We start from the raw sequence: 16,475 nt of genomic DNA, 5'->3' as shown, positions 1-16,475 counted from the left end.
TTGGTGCTGTGTCTTTGTCACCTCAGAGCTGGAGAACTTAAACCATATTAGATGTTTTAAAAACACTGCCGACATCACCCCAGAAGATTTCCCCGGTCTCGCCTTTGCAGGTGATAAAGACGACGATGATGACGATGACGCTGATGACAAGATGCAACCCTCAGTCATGACTGGAGGGGAGAGTGGGAGGCAAGAGAGCCAGGAGCAAAATGAGGTGGACCACGGGGATTTTGAGATGGTGGTGAGTTTTGTCAAATGCTCAGTGTTTTGCTCATTTTCATGTTCGGCGTTTTTTTTGTGGAGCAGGCGGTTGTTACGTAATCCCCTTCTTTTTCTTTCTCTCTATGTCTGTGCTGCAGTCAGAGTCCATGGTCCTGGAGACTGCGGAGAACGCAAACAACGGCAACCCCTCCCCTCTGGAGGCCCTCCTGGCCGGAGCTGAGGGCTTCCCTCCCATGCTCGACATCCCTCCAGATGCAGACGATGAGACCATGGTAGAGCTTGCCATTGCTCTGAGTCTACAGCAAGATCAGCAAGGTCACTACCCCCTCTCTTTCACTTTCTCCTCTCATTCAAAATGAAACTTACCTAAACACAGCCTAAAAAAACTACAGCACTATTGTTCTGATATATAATAGTAACAAGCACATGTGTTATTTACATATGCAATTTACAACAGATCTGTAGTTCCCCAACACACAAGAAATGATGTTTAAGGAAGTGACGTGGTTCAGCAGGACACGTTTCAGTGGAATTGTGGTTTGGTGTTGCAGGTAGCAGCAGCAGTGCATTGGGCCTACAGAGTCTAGGACTGTCTGGGCAGGCACCCAGCTCCTCCTCCCTGGACGCAGGAACCCTGTCAGACACCACAGCATCGGGTAACCAAGCCCACCTCTCCTCTGGAAGCCTCTACACCATCACCTTTCTTTGACCTTTCCTAAACCTACTATGTGTATTTCATCACTGATCTAGTGGGTTGTCTGTGCTGTTCCCAAAGTGTTGACGTCATGACTGTGTGCGTGTGTGTGTGTGCCAGTAGAGAACCCGTTGCAAAGCCTACTGTCTTTTTCCTGTAACAGCTCTGGTTATGCTTTCAGCCCCAGCCTCGGATGACGAGGGGAGCACAGCAGCCACAGACGGCTCCACGCTACGCACCTCTCCCGCCGAGCACGGGGGCAGCGTGGGCTCTGAGAGTGGGGGAAGTGCCATCGACTCCGTCGCCGGAGACCACAATGGTAAGCAAAAGATAAAGTGGTCATTTTTCATTTTCTGAAGTTGAGTTGTTTTTTTGGTTTTTTTTCCCTGTTATTTAGCTAGATTGAAAACGTGGTACAACCTTAATTTATTTAAAAATTAAGGGATGATATAGAAAGTCACTCTAAACATTTGAAATTGATCTAACGCCCATATGTTTGAAGCTGCTCTTTATAAGGACTGGGTTTGATGGAGGCTTTGCGTGTTTCAGTGTCTGGGCGCAGTAGTGCGTACGGGGACACTGCAGTTGAAGGCCACCCTGCGGGGCCCGGCAGCGTGAGCTCCAGCACGGGCGCCATCAGCACCACCACGGCCCAGCACGAAGGGGAGGGCTCAGAGGGAGAGGGCGAGAACGAGGGAGACATTCACACCAGCAACAGGTTTGTCCCTCGACTCACTGCCACCAAATAACACTGGGTAGAACATGACGGAAAGTGTAGCGTGGAGATTAACATATGACGTAGAGAAACACGTGTCTTACACATGAGATGAGCTGGATCAACACAGCAAAATGTACATGTGTTATTCTAATCTAAATGCAGGCAAAGTTTGACAGAATGATTGAGATTGCCCTGTCCCTCTCAGACACATTTTCATAACAGAATTCAGTGATTATGTCACAGGGTCTATGGCATTGATAGTTTGTATGTGTGTATTTATATATACCTCTGCTTTGTTCAGACTGCACATGGTACGTCTCATGCTGTTGGAGAGACTCCTACAGCACCTCTCTCAGCTCCACAGTGTGGGTGGAGTACGCGCCATCCCCTACATGCAGGTGATCCTCATGCTGACTGCAGACCTGGACGGTGAGGATGAGAAGGACAAGGGTGCACTGGATGACCTGCTGGCCCAGCTTATCGCTGAGCTGGGCATGCACAAAAAGGTCAGAGGGCATTCATAAATTTTCTTTCTTCTTCTTTTCCTCTCCTCAGAGCACTCAAATTATTTAGGTGTAATTTGTGTTCTTGAAATTTCAGCCATGAGGCTTTTGTTTGGGGTTAATCAGGATTGGATTATTTAAAGGTCATAGGCTGTTTTCTGATGTTGCATTTGTCATACAGGATGTGTCTAAGAAGAATGAACGCAGTCCCGTTAATGAAGTCCACCTGGTCATCATGAGACTGCTCAGTGTGTTTATGTCCCGCACCAAGTCTGGATCCAAGTCCTCCTCTGAGGTACCACACCAGTCTCTCTGAATACTGCTCTGAGTTGCCTTCAGAACACCAGCTAACACCAGCACACACAGTTCATATCTCTACGATTATTAGAACTCTGGATTTGTTCAGAATGTTGTTATAATTAACGTGTGTGTGCCACTGTTAGCAATACTTTAATGTTTTGTTTTTTTGTTTGTTTTTGATTTGGGTTTTTTGTCAGTATACTGAACAGCAGATGGTTGTCTTGTCCTCTCTACCTCTCCACAGTCTTCATCCCTCATCTCTAACGCTACAGCCACAGCCTTGTTGAGTCTGGGTGCTATAGACTATTGCCTGCATGTACTCAAGTCTCTGCTTGAGTTCTGGAAGACCCAACAGGGTGAAGAGGAGCCAGCAGTTGCCAGTCAGCTTCTCAAACCACACACCTCCTCCTCTCCCCCTGATATGAGCCCCTTCTTCCTGCGTCAGTATGTCAAGGTATGAGCCTGAGGAACCTACCAACAGTGCACTGATAAACTAATGATTCAGACTTAGACTGCCAAAGTGGGGTTTTGACATTCAATTTTTGGATGTCCTGTTTTTTGCAGTGACCTTCAAAGCTGTTCAGGATACTCAAGATGAATGTGTTGCTGTTCCCTGATTTCAACTCTCTCTCTCTCTCTCTCTCTCCCCCCCCCCTCTCTTTCTCTCTCTCTCTCCCCCCCGCCCCTTTCTCTCTTTCTCTCTCTCTCTCTCTCCCCCCTCTCTCTCTCTGGCTCTCTTGCAGGGTCACGCTGCTGATGTGTTTGAGGCATATTCTCAGCTGCTCACTGAGATGGTTTTGAGACTACCCTATCAGATTAAGAAAATTGCCGATGCCAACCCCCGTATTCCACCCCCTATCTTCGATCACTCTTGGTTCTATTTCCTGTCTGAGGTAATGGGCACACACACACACACACACACACCTCTCAGCAGATATTATCGTTACTAAAAGAAAATTTTGTTCTATTGTTCATTTATCGACCAAAACATATAACCAGTTCTCCTTTCCCATCCCTCCTCAGTACCTGATGATCCAGCAGACGCCTTTTGTGAGGAGGCAGGTGAGAAAGCTGTTACTCTTCATCTGCGGCTCGAAGGAGAAGTACAGACAGCTGCGTGACCTTCACACTCTGGACTCTCATGTGCGCAGCATCAAAAAACTCCTCGAAGAGCAAGGCATCTTCCTCAGAGGGGGTGTTGTCACGGCAACGTCCGGCTCTGCTTTACAGTATGACACACTTATCAGTCTGGTGAGTGGAACAAGCCAAAAAGGGCTTTCTTGAAAGATTTTCACTTGGTTTTCTTCTCAATATAAATGTTTTTTTTGTTTTGTTTTGTTTTCTACAGATGGAGCACCTGAAAGCATGTGCTGAAATAGCCACCCAGAGAACAATCAACTGGCAGAAATTCTGCATGAAGGACGATTGTAAGTTTCTAAGTTATATTAGATACAGTCATCAAGAAACAGCTTCAATCTTCTCATGTTCTGTCCCTTTACATGTCAGTTCATACTGTCAGGTATTGGTGTTGTGCAGACTGTATCTGACTCCTCTAACGTCCTCTCAATCTCTCTTGCCTTCCCACCCTGCAGCGGTGCTGTACTTCTTGCTCCAGGTTAGTTTCCTGGTGGATGAGGGAGTGTCCCCAGTCCTCCTACAGCTGCTGTCCTGTGCTCTGTGTGGAAGTAAAGTTATGGCTGCCTCCTCTGGAGGCACAGGCGGAGGCTCTGGAGCCTCCCAGTCCTCCCAGAGCAAGTCCTCCAGCAAGAAGAGCAAGAAAGAGGACAAGGAGAAAGAGAAAGAGGGTGAGCACACTTACTCCAGATGTAGAAACGGTAGTTTTAGTTTGTACTGGCATACATTCTCTATTTAGATTTGAATGAAAGTGAATATGTGGGCACTGAGCCGTGTGATGGTTTGTGTTGGAGCCCTAAAGTGTTGAACTCTTTCAGCAGGAGAGAGCACTGGCAGTCAGGAGGATCAACTCTGCACTGCTCTGGTCAGTCAGCTCAACAAGTTTGCAGACAAAGAAACCCTGATTCAGTTCCTGCGCTGCTTCCTTCTGGAGTCCAACTCTTCAGCTGTGCGTTGGCAAGCTCACTGCTTGGCCCTGCACATCTACAGGTATTCAACTGATAACACAGCGCACGGCTCTGCTCAACTCAACGTCATTCGTCCAACACTTCACTAAGAAACAAAACGCTCACTTAATTCTGACATTCAGTTGAGACCTATTTTTAACGTCTTAATAAACTATTCCTCTCCCAGAAATTCGAGCAAGTCCCAGCAGGAGTTGCTGTTGGATCTGACCTGGGCGATCTGGCCTGAACTCCCTGCCTACGGCCGAAAGGCGGCTCAGTTTGTGGACCTGCTCGGTTACTTCTCACTGAAGACACCTCAGACAGAGAAAAAGGTGCCAAAAATGAATAGATGTTTACTGTAGTAATTACCTCAAATTCAAAAATCAGAGTGAAAACTTAACTGAGTTTAAAGTGTGAATAGGTTACAGTTTCCATGCAATATTTTTTTTATCACTTGAATACAAGCTTGCATTTAGTACCAAACATAGCTGTATTTTCCCCTGAGGTTACCATTGGTTAATAAAGTTAACTTTTATTGTATGCTTTCTGTATTTGATGTTTATGGGCATTCTTTCGTTTTTTTTTTTTCCACATCTTATTTTCACAGTTGAAGGAATATTCTCAAAAGGCTGTAGAGATTCTTAGAGCCCAGAACCACATCCTGACCAATCACCCCAATTCCAACATTTACAAGTAAGAGTGCAGTATTTTACCCTCACAGAAGACGTGACAGTAATGAAAAAAAGACGTCGTTAAACGTTCATTTGTTTCTCCCTGTTTGATTTCTCTGTAGCACACTCTCAGGGCTGGTGGAGTTTGATGGCTTTTATCTGGAGAGTGATCCCTGTCTAGTGTGCAACAACCCTGAAGTGCCCTTCTCTGTGAGTGAAATAGCATGTACTTTCAATACGTGTTATTTTACATACATAATGATTTTGTTACCACACGATGCTTTGGTTAATCTGCATTTCTGTGCTTTCAGAACATCAAGCTTTCGTCGATCAAAGTGGACACCCGCTACACCACCACCCAGCAGGTGGTCAAACTGATTGGCAGCCACACCATCAGCAAAGTCACTGTGAAGATTGGAGATCTGAAGCGAACAAAGATGGTGCGCACCATCAACCTCTACTATAACAACAGGACAGTGCAGGCCATAGTGGAGCTGAAGAATAAGTAAGTGGTCTTACCCACGTAGAGAAATTCTCCGTGTGATTTGTGGTAGATTCAGTCTCAATAGTAGTAGCTTGCTGAAACAGTAAAAATGTGGAATATTAATTTTTTTTTTTTCTTCCCCCCACCTTTCTCAGACCTGCTCGCTGGCACAAAGCCAAGAAGGTGCAGCTGACCCCAGGGCAAACAGAGGTGAAGATTGACCTTCCTCTACCCATTGTGGCCTCTAACTTGATGATCGAGTTCTCTGACTTCTATGAGAACTACCAGGCGTCCACTGAGACACTGCAGTGCCCACGCTGCAGCGCGTCGGTCCCGGCCAACCCAGGAGTCTGTGGCAACTGCGGAGAGAACGTTTACCAGTGCCACAAGTGCAGGTGGGTCAGGACGTAAACACTTAAAGGTGGGGGTTGTATTTCCTGGTTTCTTGAAACGAACGTAGGGTTGGACTGTCTGAATGAATGAGTGAATGAATGAATGACTGTCGGTTTTGTTCCCAGATCTATAAATTATGACGAGAAGGACCCTTTCCTATGCAATGCCTGTGGTTTCTGTAAATACGCCCGCTTTGACTTCATGTTGTACGCCAAGCCCTGCTGTGCTGTGGATCCCATAGAGAATGAGGAGGACAGGAAAAAGGTCTTTTTCTAACCATATGTACATTTGTACAGAGTTTGTCAGTTTTTCAAGCTTTTTTAATCTCTGTGCTGATTGTATGCTGACTGGGGTTTTCTTTTGGTTGTTGTTTTTAGGCTGTGACCAATATTAACACTCTGCTGGATAAAGCAGACCGTGTGTACCACCAGCTCATGGGCCACCGGCCCCAGTTAGAGAGTCTCTTGTCCAAAGTGAATGAGGCAGCACCAGAGAAACCACAGGTGAGTCACAGCCGCTTAAAGCCCCAGAATTTTTTCAGCTCCAGGAGAAAAAAAAGGGGATTGTTTACCAGAGGATAAGGTTACCTTTGAAATTTGTGTAGTATGTTGGGACACAGCGAGTTCTGCCAAGAAAAATATATTCCACCCATGCATAAAACTTTTCACTGAAGCAGCATTGGAAGCTGTCTTAACTGTGACTGTGCCTTAAATCTCAACAAAATGAACATTTTCCCCATCCATAATCTCTGTTCTTTGATCATGTTGCCTCCCTCAGGATGATACTGGTGCAGGAGGTGGGTTGGGCACCTCCTCTGCCAGTGTGAACAGATACATCCAGCAGTTGGCCCAGGAGTACAGTGGAGACTGCAAGACCTCCTTCGATGAGCTCTCCAAAATTATACAGGTAAGAGACTCCATACAGTTATCCCATCAAACTACTCATGCGTCATCTTCTCCTCTGAAAGATGTTTTTATTTCTTATAAAAGTACAGAACAGTAGGTGTGTGGTTTCTCCCTTGTAGAAAGTTCTGGCGTCTCGTAAGGAGCTGCTTGAGTATGACCTGCAGCAGCGTGAAGCGGCCACCAAGTCTTCCCGCTCTACCACCCAGCCCACCTTCACGGCCAGTCAGTACCGTGCCCTCTCTGTGCTGGGCTGCGGACACACATCCTCTACAAAATGTTACGGCTGTGCGTCTGCGGTCACGGGCCACTGCATCACACTGCTCCGCGCCCTGGCCACCAACACGGCCATCAGACAGATCCTGGTGCTGCAGGGACTTATCCGAGAGCTCTTTGAGTACAACCTTCGCCGCGGCACTGGGGCCATGAGAGAGGAGGTCCGCCAGCTAGTCTGTCTGCTCACCAGGTATATACAGACACATCACTCTCGTTTTGCCTCTGCCGAAGGCAGAGGCAAACATCTGCCTTCGGCAAAGCGCTCTGTAGAACTTGTGTAGATGTGTGACGGCTGAATGGTCAGACTGTCAGTTGTATTTACAGCCTCCTCTCACAGTTGCACTTGGTTGACTGGTTAATATCTGGAACATTAATGAGGAGTGTTTGTAGACTAACATTAATGTTTTTATTGCCTTTCAGAGATAACCCTGAAGCCACTCAGCAGATGAATGACCTCATCATTGCCAAGGTGTCTGCAGCACTGAAGGGCCACTGGGCCAACCCTGATCTGGTAGGTATCTTGCTGTTTATATTTGGACAGTTCTATCAATATGTCCAGTCAGCCAGGATATATGCAAGAATGTACAAGATGAAATGTCCAAAATGAATACCTTGGTACAGTGGTACTTTCATGTGAATTTCTTTCATGTTTTGGAGTGTGGGGTAAAAATTGTTCAGGCGAATATTCAGTGTGTGTGTGTGTGTGTGTGTGTGTGGTTTTCAGGTCAGTAGTCTGCAGTATGAGATGTTGCTCCTCACTGACTCCATCGCTAAGGAGGGAGGATGCTGGGAGCTGAGGCTGCGCTGTGGTGAGACATCCTGTTTTTATTACTGACATTACATTATCTCTCAGCTAAGAGATGTACAGGCCCTGGTTGGATTACTGCCACGCAGGCGCTTCTTCCTTACGCTTCGGTTTTTCCTTTTTTTTTTTCTTTTTATGTTTTATGGATTTTTCAGTAAATAAATTTTTTTTTGCAGCCCTCAGTCTGTTCTTAATGGCAGTGAACATAAAGACTCCTGTGGTGGTGGAGAATATTACTCTCATGTGCCTGAGAATCTTACAGAAACTCATTAAACCCCCAGCACCCACCAGCAAGAAAAACAAGGTACTGAAACATACAGACTGCACTGATGTTCATTTAAAAAAAGAAAAGCGTCCTTTTTCTACTTGCTGACATGCTTATTACTTTGTTAGGATGCTGCTGTTGAATCCCTGACCACAGTGAAGCCATACAGCAATGAGATTCATGCCCAGGCTCAACTCTGGCTCAAAAAGGATCCCAAAGCATCTTATGAGGCCTGGAAAAAGTGCCTTCCAGCTAGGTGTAAGTGTTCCAATGTCAACTGTGATTGAATAAATTTCGTTATTGAGCTGAGGGTTTTTTTTTTACTCTTGTTACATATGGCTACTTTTTGCTTGCAAAGTAAATTGTTGTCTTGGTCTGTTTCAGGTCAAGAGACAGTGTCAAAGCCTTTAAACAAGGCTGAGATAAGGAGACAGTATTTGATGGAAAAGTATGTTTGGAAATGGAAGCAGTTCATGAGATCCAGATCTGAGGGCTTGTTCCCTCGTCTGCTCAAACTGGGCCACAACAACTGGCTGCGTCAGGTAAATATGCCTGGTCTTCTCTCTCTCTCTCTCTCTCTCTTTCTCTCTCTCTCTCTCTCTCTCTCTCTCCCTCTCGCTTTCTCTCTGTACATGGTCTTTTTCTCTGCCAGTATGGTTCTGTGAGAGCTTTGCTTGGCTTAAATGATCTGACACCCCTCCCAGGTCCTCTTCACGCCGGCCACCCAGGCGGCAAGGCAGGCTGCCTGCACCATCGTGGAGGCCCTCACCACCATACCCAGCCGCAAACAGCAAGTGCTGGATCTCCTAACTAGGTATGTGTGACCTAAAGGAGTCTTTACATCATCTTTTAAGAGTCAGTTAAGCACAGAATCAGCAGTCGGAGTTACTTAAACAGGAGTTAAGGAAGAAAAAACAAACCCAGCTGCTCTATCAATTTCAGTTAGAAGAATCTTGCATTAATCTTTTGTCTTTTTTGAATGTGCTGATTGTGTGGACTTTTCTCATTCAGTTACCTGGACGAGCTTAGCATTGCAGGAGAGTGTGCTGCAGAGTATTTGGCACTGTACCAGAAGCTTATTAAACCTGCTCACTGGAAGGTGTACCTGGCCGCCAGGGGTGTACTTCCATACATTGGAAACCTCATTACCAAGGTTGGGGCGCATCCACATGATCAACAGTACTGTGTTTTGGAGCTTGACAATAGATACTTGAAATGAAGCTGAACAAATTGGATGAGTTTGCTGCTATTCATTATTTTGTGTATTCCAGTTATGTTGTGTGATTTTTATAAAGCATTAAAATAACATATTATATTTTATTATGTAACATATTATTAGAAAATAATGATATTGTTTTCTCCCAGGAAATTGCACACCTATTGGCTCTGGAGGAGGCAACCCTGAGCACAGACCTGCAACAAGGGTATGCTCTGAAGAGTCTGACTGGTGAGTACACATTCAGTATGTTTTTAATAGATTACTTATGTTTCGCAGTCTTGGATGATCAGTAATAATGAGGAATTGTTTAGTTTATCTAGCACTATAGATTGCTGTGTTGAAGTGATAGATGTGTGTATGTATAGGGGCTCAAATGGACCTGTTGTGCGTTTTCCCCAGGCCTCCTGTCCTCCTTTGTGGAGGTAGAGTCCATTAAGCGTCACTTTAAGAGCCGGTTGGTGGGTACAGTGCTGAACGGCTACCTGTGTCTGAGAAAGCTGGTGGTACAGAGGACCAAACTAATCGACGAGACTCAGGACATGTTACTGGAGATGCTGGAAGATATGACAACTGGTACTAATTAGCACTCCCAGCTCCTCTCGTTACCTGCCAAATACAGGTTCCTCCAAAAACGTTATACTCATTTTATGGTCCTTCTCTTTAAAGGTACGGAGTCAGAGACTAAGGCATTCATGGCGGTGTGCATCGAGACGGCAAAACGATACAACCTGGACGATTACCGCACACCTGTGTTCATCTTTGAGAGGCTGTGCAGCATCATCTACCCTGTGAGTGACCCCTTCCCACCCTTTTATATTAACCATAACTCTCATAAATCAGACAGCATTAGAAACGTGATCTGTTCATGCAGAGAGCTTATCTCAACATCACATCTCCTTTTCCCTCCCTGCAGGAGGAGAATGAGGTTACTGAGTTCTTTGTGACGTTGGAGAAGGATCCTCAGCAGGAAGACTTCCTACAGGGCCGAATGCCAGGGAACCCATACAGCAGTAATGAGCCTGGCATTGGTCCACTCATGAGAGACATCAAAAACAAGATCTGTCAAGACTGTGACCTGGTGGCGCTGCTGGAAGACGACAGCGGCATGGAGGTACAAACTGTACAGCGTTACTGTCTTCATGGACAGAAGTCAATAGAAGAACATAAGAGAATATAAGAATAAGAATTCTTTCTGATACTAATCTTTTTTCTTAACTTTTCTTTCAGCTTCTCGTGAATAACAAAATCATCAGTCTGGATCTCTCCGTGGCTGAGGTTTATAAGAAAGTCTGGTGTCCCACTAATGAGGTGCGCTGCTGTAAAAATGAAACTGAGGGAAATATAGAGCCAGCTTTTTTTTTTTTTTATTTGTTTTGTTCTGAAATTAAGTTAATCGCGCAGCCAATTGCATTAGCTTAATCTCAATTTGTAAAGTGCAGTGTCAGGCGCAGTCATGATGAGTCTGATGTAGTATTGCTCATGTCTTTGACAGGGTGAGCCAATGAGGATCATTTACCGAATGAGAGGCCTGCTGGGCGATGCCACTGAGGAGTTTATCGAGTCACTGGACTCCACCACAGGTCTGTCACAGCGCTATAGAATTACAGTCACAGTATGTTTACTTTGACAGAGCTTTAAACCACATAGCTATTCATCAGGAGTAAATGAGGTTTTTTTTTCCCCCTGATGTAGATGAAGAGGAAGATGATGAAGAGGTATATAAAATGGCTGGAGTGATGGCTCAGTGTGGTGGACTGGAATGTATGCTCAACAGACTGTCTGGAATCAAGGACTTCAAACAGGGCAGACACCTTCTCACCGTGAGTACAGATCCCAAACTCATATTTTCTGTCTTCAGAAATGATAAAAACTATGATTTTTCTACTGTAGGCGTTCAGTTGATATTTGATGTTTTGAATGAAAAAGTATCTTTTACAACACTTCCCTGCCCTCTCTGTCCAGGTTCTCCTGAAGCTTTTTAGTTACTGTGTTAAAGTGAAGATCAACAGACAGCAGTTGGTCAAACCAGAGATGAACACGCTCAACGTTATGCTCGGCACTTTGAACCTGGTGAGTATATCACGAGTGAACTTGATAATGGAGAGCATTTGTTTTTGTGTTAACACTCACACATGTTCATTGTGTCTAAGCTTTTGGCCGTTTCATATACAGTCAGTAGAGCTGACCTTCATATCAACTCTGTTTCTAGGCTCTAGTGGCTGAGCAGGAGAGCAAAGACAGCGGAGGAGCCTCGATAGCAGAACAGGTGCTTAGCATTATGGAGATCATTCTGGATGAAGCAAACGCTGAGACAGTATCTGAAGACAAGGTGAGGAACTAATAACACTCACAGCGTGGATTTCTCAATAACATTGTACATTTTTACTGCTGTATAGTTTCAACACTGCTCTCACCCGGTACAATACTAACCCTTCTGTTTCATCTCACTGTCTCTGTCTGCACACTGATGGGAATGGAAAAGTGGACATGTCTATTTTTATTTCTGTCAGAAAATGAAACCGTTCACATTTGTCTCTAAGCCTCTCCCTTATTTTCCTCGTCCAGGGCAACCTGTTGTTAACAGGGGACAAAGACCAGCTGGTAATGCTGTTGGATCAGATCAACACGCCATTTGTGCGCTCCAACCCCAGCGTCCTCCAGGGCCTGTTACGCATTATCCCTTATCTGTCCTTCGGAGAGCTGGAGAAAATGCACATCCTGGTGGAACGCTTTAAACCCTGCTGCAACTTTGACAAGTAATGACTGAAACGACTCACTTCACATCATCCACACAAACATATCAGTTATCAGTTCCTCCTGCCCAGCTTGCACTTGTGGTCTCTATCATTCAGTCAGGTGGTGTGGTTTGTGTTTAAACCCTGTATAACTCTTCATTTACAGGTAATGATATGGCTGTTGTGCTTGTCTTGTGTCATGTAAACTAAACTACCCCTTGTATAAGAGTCTACCCCTTGTCTGTTTTCTTTGTGAAGGTATGATGAAGAGCACAGTGCAGATGATAAGGTCTTCCTGGACTGCTTCTGTAAAATTGCAGCAGGGATCAAGAATAATAGCAATGGTCATCAACTCAAAGACCTGATTCTACAGAAGGGCATCACTCAGAGTGCCCTGGACTACATGAAAAAACATATCCCCAGCGCCAAAAAGTAAGGAAATCCTCACTTTACTGCTGATTATTCAAGAGCTGCTCACGTTCACCACAAGCATGAGTTAAATGACTGTCTCCTCAATGGACTTTTTTTTCCTTTTCAGTCTGGATGCAGATGTTTGGAAAAAGTTCCTGTCCCGACCAGCTCTTCCCTTTATCCTTAGACTGCTGCGCGGTCTTGCCGTGCAACATCCCCCCACACAGGTAGCACACTAAATAACACCACTCCACTTCCAACACACACACACACACACACACAGAGGTACCACACTAAATAACACCACTTCACTTCCAACACACACACAGAGGTACCACACTAAATAACACCACTCCACTTCCAACACGCACACACACACACACACACACACATACACACACAGGTACCACTCTTGATAACACCACCCCACTTCCAGCACACACACACCACACTAAATAATACCCCCCACCTACAGCACAGACACGCGCACACACATACACCCCTCGCTAAGTAATACACTCCACACACACAAACAGGTGCCACACTTATCAACGTCCTTCACACTGGTACAACACAAGTAAGGTCCTAGAATGTTCCCCTAGAATTTGCCATTCCAGATTTATACATTTTTTTCCACTGCACTTCATCTTAAACAGAAAGCTAAACAGTATTTCTTTATTGTCTCCTACAGATGCTGATTGGAACAGACTCCATAACCAATTTGCACAAGCTGGAACAGGTGTCCAGTGATGAGGGCATCGGCACTCTGGCTGAGAACCTTCTAGAAGCGCTGCGGGAGCATGCTGAGGTGAACCTGAAGATCGATGCCGCTCGCAGGGAAACGCGGGCAGAAAAGAAACGCATGGCCATGGCGATGAGGCAGAAAGCGCTGGGCACCCTCGGCATGACGGTATGTCTCTCACATATCATACGTCTCTACCGTTTAGAAGGCCACTAAAATGCACAACAAAAGAGTACAAATAAGAACTTTGGTAGATGTGCAAACCTTTGTCACATTTTTAAGATAAATGGATATTGTAATATTCATTTGGCATATTATAATGTGTTTGAATTTGTACTAGTAACGGTGTTTTTCTGCATTTCAGACCAATGAGAAGGGTCAGGTGGTGACGAAGACCTCCCTGCTGAAACAGATGGAGGAGCTGATAGAGGAGCCCGGGTTAACCTGCTGTATCTGCAGAGAAGGCTATAAGTTTCAGGTAAGCACACAATCATCATCTTTTTCTTTTTTTTTTTTTTCCCTGCTAATTGTATAATGCCTCATTTCATTTGTCCCTCTTCCCTGTCCTTGTCATCTTTCACATAACTGTGTTTTCCCCTGCAGCCGACAAAGGTCCTGGGCATCTACACATTCACAAAGCGTGTGGCGCTGGAGGAATTTGAGAACAAACCCCGCAAGCAGCAGGGCTATAGCACTGTGTCGCACTTTAACATAGTCCACTATGACTGTCACCTTGCTGCTGTCAGGTACTCATAGTCAGTCAGCAACCCCACATATGCCTGTAGTGTGAAAAACTTCCCAGCATTAATACGCTCTAATCAATAATTGGTCTTTCTGACAGGCTGGCGCGTGGGCGTGAGGAATGGGAGAGTGCCGCCCTACAGAATGCCAACACCAAGTGCAATGGGCTCCTACCTGTGTGGGGACCACATGTACCTGAATCTGCTTTTGCCACATGCTTGGCAAGGTATGCCACAGATCTCATGTAACTCAGTTGTGTGGACAGTTCATAGAATCATTTTGCAAGCCCCACTTTCACAGAATAACTAGTAGTATTTATTTATGGGTGAACAGAAGCTACAGTATGGTCTTATTCTCTGCATTGTGTTTTTTTAATCAGACATTTGGACTCATTTCTACTCTTTGTGTTGTCTGGCAGGCATAACACATATCTGCAGGAATGCACTGGACAGAGGGAACCCACGTACCAGCTCAACATTCACGACACAAAACTGCTGTTCCTTCGCTTTGCTATGGAACAGTCCTTCAGCGTGGACACAGGTGGAGGAGGACGCGAGAGCAACATTCACCTCATCCCCTACATCATCCACACTGTCCTCTACGTCTTAAACACGTACGTGTTTATCCTGTCACATCCTGTAATTAACCAGCCCTCAGAGGCAGCTTCTGTACACACATCAGTGATGTAGAAATTGCATGCCTCCCATGTCCTCATGAAATGAAATGAGTCTCTGAAGTATTCCAACCGTGTTTGTTTATTTTTTTTGGTTGTTTTTGTTTTTGCATTGCTTATATAAGTTGTGAATGTTGTATGAGTCTGATGTTGTGATGTAACATTCTGGAATAATGAGATCCTGTGGTCCTCCCTGCGATCTTTCTGTCTTTTTTTTTTTTCCTAAACATAAGCACGAGGGCTACGTCTAGGGAGGAGAAGAATCTGCAGAGTTTCTTGGAGCAGCCATGTGAGAAATGGGTGGAGAGTTCCTATGAGGTAGAGGGACCACACTATTTCACAGTGCTAGCCTTGCACATCCTGCCCCCGGAGCGCTGGAGGGCCACGCGCGTCGACATCCTGCGCAGACTGCTCATCACTGCACACGCACGCAAAGTCTCACCTGGAGGCGCCAACAAGTAAGAGACCAACTCTGGACGCCCTGTCAGGTCTTATTAGAAACTTGTAAAAAATTTGTTCCAACTTTAAATGTAATTTTTAATTTTTTAACACTTGATGGAGCTGGAGACTCTCCAAATACTGGAGAGTGGAGACCTAATCATATCCTTATTTTGCAAAGTAGAGCCGTGATTAAGCTCTGATTTAATTAATGGATGACTAAGCTGGGTTGTGTGAGATTGCATAAGCATTTGTTGCTGCTGTGAGAGAGTTCATAGTGTAATTGGTTGTTGTACAGTCTGTTGACAGATGAAGCTTACAGTGCTCGTGATCATTTTTTATCTTTAACCAAATCAGGCTTCCTATAATTTGTCTTCTGACATGTTGGATACTTCCATCTTTTATCATTTTATTTCATTGGTTTTTCTTACTTTTATAAGGCCTTTGTGTGTGTTACGTTTTTCATACTGTCTAAATTTGGCCCAGATTGTAATTTGGTTTTTGTTTTGTCAGACTTACAGACAAATCAGTGAAGGAATATGCAGTTTACCGCTCCCCACTTCTCTTCTGGGGCCTGGTGGACCTCATCTATGACATGTTCAGGGTAGGAATAACTCCGTAACTCTCCTTTTTATATGTCTTCAGAAATGTAAAAAATGGACGTGTGTCAGTCACCTAAAAAAATGCAATGATTTTTTTTTTTTCCCAAAATAAGTTTTTTGTCTTGTTTACAACTGCCAGAAATGTCACCTGTCATCTTGTGTTCTTCTAATTATCGGATGTTAACCTGTTGTTGGTGCCTGGAGAACATAATGTTTATGTATTTATTTACCTCTGGAGGTCACACGTCTGTCATACAGCCTGACTGACCTAGACGTTTGATTCTGATCTTCCACTGGCTTTTTGCCCTCTACAGAAAGTGCCCACCAGTAACACAGAGGGAGGCTGGTCCTTCTCGCTGGCAGAGTATGTACGGCACAATGATATGCCCATCTATGAAGCCTCAGAAAGGGTACTGCGGGCTTTCCAGGACGAGCTCATGCCTGCTGAATCCTTCTCAGAGTTCCTGGATGTCGTAGGTCAGTAGAAAATTGCAAACCATCACTTGCTGACAATTCTTAAACAGCTTCTGTTATCTTCCTTATGTATGTTCCTACAAAAGGCACTCAGAAAACAATCAACAACATTGATTTGAAATCCAT

General features: G+C 44.9%; 1 protein-coding gene across 1 annotated transcript in view; it reads left to right on the top strand.

The window, feature by feature from the left end:
• The window catches only part of ubr4 (ubiquitin protein ligase E3 component n-recognin 4), a 39,147-nt gene that overhangs the window by 21,696 nt on the left and 976 nt on the right, over positions 1 to 16,475 (top strand). The window contains exons 57-105 of the mRNA XM_030769639.1: positions 111 to 241; positions 360 to 537; positions 774 to 878; positions 1,080 to 1,235; positions 1,433 to 1,634; positions 1,936 to 2,140; positions 2,319 to 2,432; positions 2,682 to 2,891; positions 3,181 to 3,330; positions 3,461 to 3,688; positions 3,786 to 3,864; positions 4,030 to 4,242; positions 4,393 to 4,561; positions 4,706 to 4,850; positions 5,126 to 5,211; positions 5,312 to 5,399; positions 5,501 to 5,694; positions 5,829 to 6,068; positions 6,192 to 6,330; positions 6,444 to 6,569; positions 6,844 to 6,972; positions 7,091 to 7,434; positions 7,665 to 7,755; positions 7,969 to 8,053; positions 8,226 to 8,353; positions 8,443 to 8,576; positions 8,673 to 8,856; positions 9,019 to 9,128; positions 9,326 to 9,467; positions 9,680 to 9,761; positions 9,933 to 10,106; positions 10,200 to 10,321; positions 10,447 to 10,644; positions 10,761 to 10,841; positions 11,026 to 11,113; positions 11,226 to 11,353; positions 11,496 to 11,603; positions 11,743 to 11,862; positions 12,099 to 12,289; positions 12,527 to 12,700; positions 12,807 to 12,906; positions 13,371 to 13,589; positions 13,786 to 13,899; positions 14,025 to 14,167; positions 14,263 to 14,388; positions 14,581 to 14,775; positions 15,069 to 15,293; positions 15,787 to 15,877; positions 16,190 to 16,352. Of these exons, the coding sequence (XP_030625499.1) occupies positions 111 to 241; positions 360 to 537; positions 774 to 878; positions 1,080 to 1,235; positions 1,433 to 1,634; positions 1,936 to 2,140; positions 2,319 to 2,432; positions 2,682 to 2,891; positions 3,181 to 3,330; positions 3,461 to 3,688; positions 3,786 to 3,864; positions 4,030 to 4,242; positions 4,393 to 4,561; positions 4,706 to 4,850; positions 5,126 to 5,211; positions 5,312 to 5,399; positions 5,501 to 5,694; positions 5,829 to 6,068; positions 6,192 to 6,330; positions 6,444 to 6,569; positions 6,844 to 6,972; positions 7,091 to 7,434; positions 7,665 to 7,755; positions 7,969 to 8,053; positions 8,226 to 8,353; positions 8,443 to 8,576; positions 8,673 to 8,856; positions 9,019 to 9,128; positions 9,326 to 9,467; positions 9,680 to 9,761; positions 9,933 to 10,106; positions 10,200 to 10,321; positions 10,447 to 10,644; positions 10,761 to 10,841; positions 11,026 to 11,113; positions 11,226 to 11,353; positions 11,496 to 11,603; positions 11,743 to 11,862; positions 12,099 to 12,289; positions 12,527 to 12,700; positions 12,807 to 12,906; positions 13,371 to 13,589; positions 13,786 to 13,899; positions 14,025 to 14,167; positions 14,263 to 14,388; positions 14,581 to 14,775; positions 15,069 to 15,293; positions 15,787 to 15,877; positions 16,190 to 16,352 (7,347 nt within the window). The remainder of the gene's footprint in view (positions 1 to 110; positions 242 to 359; positions 538 to 773; positions 879 to 1,079; positions 1,236 to 1,432; positions 1,635 to 1,935; positions 2,141 to 2,318; positions 2,433 to 2,681; positions 2,892 to 3,180; positions 3,331 to 3,460; positions 3,689 to 3,785; positions 3,865 to 4,029; positions 4,243 to 4,392; positions 4,562 to 4,705; positions 4,851 to 5,125; positions 5,212 to 5,311; positions 5,400 to 5,500; positions 5,695 to 5,828; positions 6,069 to 6,191; positions 6,331 to 6,443; positions 6,570 to 6,843; positions 6,973 to 7,090; positions 7,435 to 7,664; positions 7,756 to 7,968; positions 8,054 to 8,225; positions 8,354 to 8,442; positions 8,577 to 8,672; positions 8,857 to 9,018; positions 9,129 to 9,325; positions 9,468 to 9,679; positions 9,762 to 9,932; positions 10,107 to 10,199; positions 10,322 to 10,446; positions 10,645 to 10,760; positions 10,842 to 11,025; positions 11,114 to 11,225; positions 11,354 to 11,495; positions 11,604 to 11,742; positions 11,863 to 12,098; positions 12,290 to 12,526; positions 12,701 to 12,806; positions 12,907 to 13,370; positions 13,590 to 13,785; positions 13,900 to 14,024; positions 14,168 to 14,262; positions 14,389 to 14,580; positions 14,776 to 15,068; positions 15,294 to 15,786; positions 15,878 to 16,189; positions 16,353 to 16,475) is intronic.

This window comes from Chanos chanos, chromosome 3, assembly GCF_902362185.1.
Source record: "Chanos chanos chromosome 3, fChaCha1.1, whole genome shotgun sequence".
Lineage (NCBI taxonomy): Eukaryota > Metazoa > Chordata > Actinopteri > Gonorynchiformes > Chanidae > Chanos > Chanos chanos.
Note: the sequence above shows the minus strand (reverse complement) of the source record. Positions and strands in the feature narration are given on the sequence as shown.